This window comes from Channa argus, chromosome 10 (genome assembly GCF_033026475.1).
Source record: "Channa argus isolate prfri chromosome 10, Channa argus male v1.0, whole genome shotgun sequence".
Taxonomy (NCBI): domain Eukaryota; kingdom Metazoa; phylum Chordata; class Actinopteri; order Anabantiformes; family Channidae; genus Channa; species Channa argus.
In genome coordinates, this window is record NC_090206.1 from 11327771 (window position 1) to 11333421 (window position 5651).

General features: G+C 37.6%; 1 protein-coding gene across 1 annotated transcript; it reads right to left on the reverse strand.

Moving 5' to 3' along the window:
- Window positions 1-3562: 3562 nt before the first annotated feature.
- On the reverse strand, window positions 3563-5651 carry si:ch211-153b23.5 (uncharacterized protein LOC321177 homolog). Its single transcript, XM_067519417.1, has 5 exons — window positions 5506-5651; window positions 4765-4877; window positions 4407-4578; window positions 4064-4265; window positions 3563-3978 (listed from the first exon to the last, which is right to left on the reverse strand). Exons 2-5 carry the CDS (start codon window positions 4870-4872, stop codon window positions 3786-3788), a joined length of 675 nt encoding a protein of 224 aa, XP_067375518.1. The 5' UTR covers window positions 4873-4877; window positions 5506-5651; the 3' UTR covers window positions 3563-3785.

Consider the following 5651-nt stretch of genomic DNA (forward strand, 5'->3'; position numbering starts at 1 on the left):
AAAAGCTGCACCCACAGTAAACATGACAACACAATAATAGAAGGTTAGACTCCATCAACATCTATAGCTTTATCGATGGACTTCCCAGTGAGTGCAGTTGTTACGGTTAAGAGTAAGGCAAAGTTTTCCTTGTTATCGATGACCCACCTTACACACACTGATGTACTCCTCACACAGGTATGAGAAGAAGTAGAAAGTCAACAGTGTTGTCATCTTGTGACTGATATATGAGTCTGTGACCTGTTTAAATGGGAGTGGGTGAGAATTCATAGAACACAATGAAAATTTCCACTTCTTTTTCTGTTGTCGTGGCTCAGATTCTGTTTCAACATTGAGGAAAAAGATGACTATAGGGAATTCCTGAGAAAATGATTGACACTGACCAAAGAAAAGTCAATAAATATGTTCATGCTGTAAAGACATTTAAGTTAAAAATACTTTTTTAGGGTATTTATAGACACCTTAATCAGCATAGAATACAGCACATTTTGCAACAGATGAACCAAAATGTAAATGACTAAAAGAACAAGCAAAGTGTAGATGCTAAACTGGCCTCCCTGCAGTCCAGACCTGTCACACATTGAAAATATTTGGAGTATTTTCAGGTAAATAATAGAACAAAAGAGACCTGAAACTGAGCAGCTGATTGGAAAAAAAAATTCCAAACACCTAACAAATGCTGTTAAAAGAAGAGGAGATAACACTGGGGTAAGCATTCCTCTTTTTTTTTTTTTTTTTTTTTTTTTTGGTATTGTTGTTATTAATGATAAGGATGAAAAAGTGCACATAAATGAGAAATTTTGTAAAGGAACAAATGACACAAAATATCTTCAGTTAAACCATTTTCTTTTTCACGTGTGTACATTTAAAGTTCAATCAAAAACAAGTGATGAAAGTGTGTTAGTGTGTTTTCCTTTTTTCTATCTATAAGTCTGCACAGGAGGAAATACTCACCTGCCTCAGAGACACCAGGCCTATGGTTCACACACCTGCCCAATTGTGTCCTGCATGACAAAGGGAAATCAACAGGCCTTAGCCCTTTCTGGACATGCCTGTGTGAGTTGGCACAGTTAATTTTCACAAATAAAGATTTTGCAGCGTTAAAGTTCTAGACGAGCATTCAATTATAGATTTGCTACTATTTGGAAATATGTAAGGTCTGACTTTGTGTTATGTCTGAATAAAAACGTTCCCCAGAACAAGAATGAAATATTGGTGCTGCTAAAAATACATCGAGATAATTTTGTCAGGTAATAAAATCAAGAATAAAGCAAAGAGTAAAAACAATGAACACATCAGCTTTATTCTCAGTAAAAAACAGGAATAAAATGCCTATTTATTGGTAATTATGACAACTGTTAGTATAAATTAATTTTAGTTCATTACTGGGGAATATTGTACACTTAATACACTGCTGTTTTTCAATTCCTAAGACAATATTTCTATGGTAAATGCAACAATGAACCCAAAAGACCCTGGGCAGCTAAAATAAAAGTATCTGCGTGGACATTAAAGACTAAGATGATCAGGTGATTCTGGTCTTGGAACACATTCAAGAACAAAGAAGGAAATTCAAACCATAAAAAGCTGCACCCAGAGTAAACATGACAACACAATAATAGAAGGTTAGACTCCGTCAACATCCATAGCTTTATCGTTGGACTTCCCAGTAAGTGCATACACTGCATAGTAAGACTTCCCATACAACAATGATAAACAGAATGAGGTAAGTGCCATTGTTACAGATAACAGGAAGGAAACTTTTTCCTCTTCTGGTTACTGACAACCCACCTTACACGCACACTGAGGTATGAGAAGAGGTAAAAAGTCATGATTATGCTCATCATATGAGCAGGTCACAGACAAAAGTCTGAATGGGAGTAAATGACAATTCATAGAACACAATGAAAAGTTCCACCTGTTTTTCTGTTGTTTGGGCTCAGATACTGTTTCAATTTTAGGACAAATTATGACCACAGGGAATTACAGTAAATACATAAACATTTGATCCTACCTGACCCATGTTATTGACACAATACACTGTAAAATATGACTTGCACAAGCCAAAGTAAGGCCAACAAATTTGTTTTTTTCAGTAAACTAAAGATGCTTGGCAGTGCTTTATTTGGTGGTATTTAACTCTGGATACATTAGTCAGCATAGAATACAGCACATTTTGTATTAGATGAACCAAATTTCAAGTGACTATAGTATAAGGTATAAATGTGGATGCTGAATACTCTCACTGCAGTTCAGACCTGTTAACCTTTTGGTAATGAAGCAAGCTAAAGTGAAAAATACCATAAAAGAGTTCCTTGTCTTGTCAGTTCTCAAATGCTTAAAGAGTGCAGCTTTAAAATGTGTTTGTGAAATCTAATTTAAAATATTCTTATTTATACTGTAGTGTCTGAGCCACTGTTAAACACCTTTTCCCTCTATTTTTGACCGACACTCTTACAAAGAAACCCTTCTCCTTCCTTTCACATACACACAGATTTTTGTCCTAATAAACATATTAGGAATTACTGATGTATATCTACAAAAAGCTTTTACAAAGCCATTTCACTTTGGCCACTGAGAAACAAGTACTGCATTATTGTGTTTCATTCTGCTTTAGAGATGAAGCTTTTGCGACTGTTCAGTGAAGAAGTTCTTCACCCTCTTACTTGTTCTATTTCACTTGTTCATTTTTTCCATTTCCATCTTTTCTTTTACTTGCCTTGTTTCTGTGGCATGAAAATACCTTGCAGTCGTAATTCCTGACCAATTATCTTCCTGTCCACAGGCCTTGGTAACCATTGCTTAAATATTAGTATCAGTCTCTCATTATATAATACATTATCTCACCACCACCATCTTTTCTTGCAGCTTTATAAGTGTTTCCCATGAAATTTTCCGCCCTCTGGCCTTCTTTGACTTTCACCTACATCTATAATCTAGGGCAGGGGTCACCAACCTTTTTGAAACTGAGAGCTACTTCTTGGGTACCGATTAATGCGAAGGGCTACCAGTTTGGTACACACTTTTGAAATAACAAATCCGCTCAATTTACCTTTAATTTTATGTTATTATTAATAATCAATTACATTAATGATATTCATCTATGTGAAGACACAGATTTGGTTAATGATTTCTCACAATAACTATCAAATGGGATTTAAAAAAGAATAGCAACAAAAAAATTAGATGCAGCTCATTGGTAAGTGGCGCCATGATGATCTATTTTTAGAACACGCCCGTGGGCTACTCATGTGGTCCTTGCGGGCGACCTGGTGCCCATGAGCACCATGTTGGTGACCCCTGATCTAGGGGATTCTCCCCATCTCCTATATTTAGTAACCTTATTCAGATGCATCAAAGTCATGGGGTCTGAGTGGTAAAACAATATAGTACTGACCTTAATAGATGCTTTATTGATCTTTTTTTATTTTTAAATTGAATTACTGCACATTTGCATGTGCAAGCACCGGGTCATCATAATTTAATAAGGATAGAGAAGTCAAGAACTCTAGGATATAAAGTTTTGCTTTCTTGGGCAACACATCATATTTAACACCAAATGTAAGTGTTTACAGGAGCTTTTTATTTAATATTTTCATTCAACATCTCACACATTTTAATGAAAAATAAATAGCTACAAAACTGCAATACAAGGACCATCTGAACATGTTAGTTTGAGAGCTCCCATCTATATTGATAAAACTGTAGTCAAATATTTAATCATTTTTATAATTATAATTTAATAATTATTTTTAAGTAATGTTAGTACAAACACACAGTACATCTTAAGCCAGTTTCAGTGTTTCTTTAACCATGACACCTATTCCATCATAAACCTTATGAATGGGTGCACTGCACATGAAGGCAGAAGTGGTGACCAGCTTATTTTTGACATCAACGTGAGCTTCTTCCACATTCTTGTTGACGTGTTTGCAGCCCATCTCCTTCATCACACCTGCTGTCTGAGCATACGGCCACCTGAAGAGGACAACAGACAGAAGTGTAGATATTTTTTCCCCATAATATCTTTAGAAATCTGATCATGACAAGACATTTGACTCACTTTTCACACTCTTTGTCCTGTCCCACAGTGAGCTCACAGCCAGGGAGGATTTTGGCAGCGAGGACGGGGGAGATGCAGCACATGCCCAGCGGCTTTCCAGCTTTGTGGAAGGCTTTGATGATCTTTTCTAGATCGGGCTGGACAGTGCAGTCCTTGTTCTTCACTGCCCAGTCACTCAGGTTCTTAGCCACACCAAAACCACCTGAATTTGAGTTAGTATTAAATAAGTGAGTATTAAATAAGCCTAACACAAGTGTGATGGTACAAATATAAGAAAAAGCAATGGAAAGAAATTTAGAACATGATTCTAAATGGAGGTGTGTTTAGATCGAGTCATTCTCACCAGGAATGATGGCAGCATCAAATTCTGTAACCTCTAACTTGGCCAGATCAGTTACGTCGCCCCTGGCGATGCGAGCACTTTCCTGCAGTACGTTTCTTTTCTCCTCTGTAGGTTTCCCCTCACAGTGATTTACTACATGCATCTGGTCTGTGTCCGGAGCAAACATCTGCACCTGAAATGAAACACTTACATGTAAAAATGGATCATTTGTTTGAGGATGATTTGTGAGTTAGAGATGTGACATGTTAAAATAGTAAACAAAGAGAGACCACCACTGTGAAAGCTGAGGAATTTCAGCACAAAGAACTTAAAAAATATCATAAAATATCTGTTTGACATAACAACTAAAAATAATTACTTTTGCTCCAGCACGACTCAGGTGGACAAGGACAGCGGAGGCCTCATGGACCTCTGTGCCATCGTAGACTCCACAGCCGGACAGAATAACTGCAACACGCTTCGTCATGATTCCTGGAAAAAATACAAGCACAGTGCACATACTATATTTTAATCTATGGTATTTAATCCGAGTATATTTAGACTACATACTTTGACAACACCAAATGTTGGTCTCCGGTTCATTTCCTTACCCACTACTGGAGGAGGAGCCCATCAGAAACAGTCAGCTACTGTACATGTTTACATAAAATATTTACAGAGGCAGGTGAGTCTCAGGAGTCCCGCTGCTGCCAGGTAACACTGACAAACACCGAGGACAATTTACAGGAAGAGGTTTGAAAACACCATGAAATAACCAGACACTGGTTATTTCACTTTACTTAGTTACTCAATACTTCTCCCCCAGTACAGATCAGACAGAAATACTGGGAGATATTTTATACATTTATATTTATAGTTTATCACTTGACTGAATATAAAGTAGTTAAAACTGGCTCCGAGTTTACCTGCTGTAATGTTTCTTGTGTTTACACGTTACTTTGGTTTTCATCTTAAGTTTTGAGTAAACTACTTATGTATTTCACCGCCTAATCGCCACGCACCGCTTAGAGCCGCCATTCTAAACGCGTTCCCTACAGAAAAGCAGCGGGTGAAGCACGTTGGGCTAAAGTAAAGACAGAAAAAATGGAGCAGATCTCACCTTTTTAAGGTTTACGTAGCGTATGATCGAGTTGCTCGGTTGAGGTGTTCAAGTGTCATCTGAGCGCAGAAGCGGAGTCTTTATAGTCCTGCCTGTCCGTCCTGTCCCCTCCCACAGCCCGATGCACGACAGCAGGAGCTCGGCAC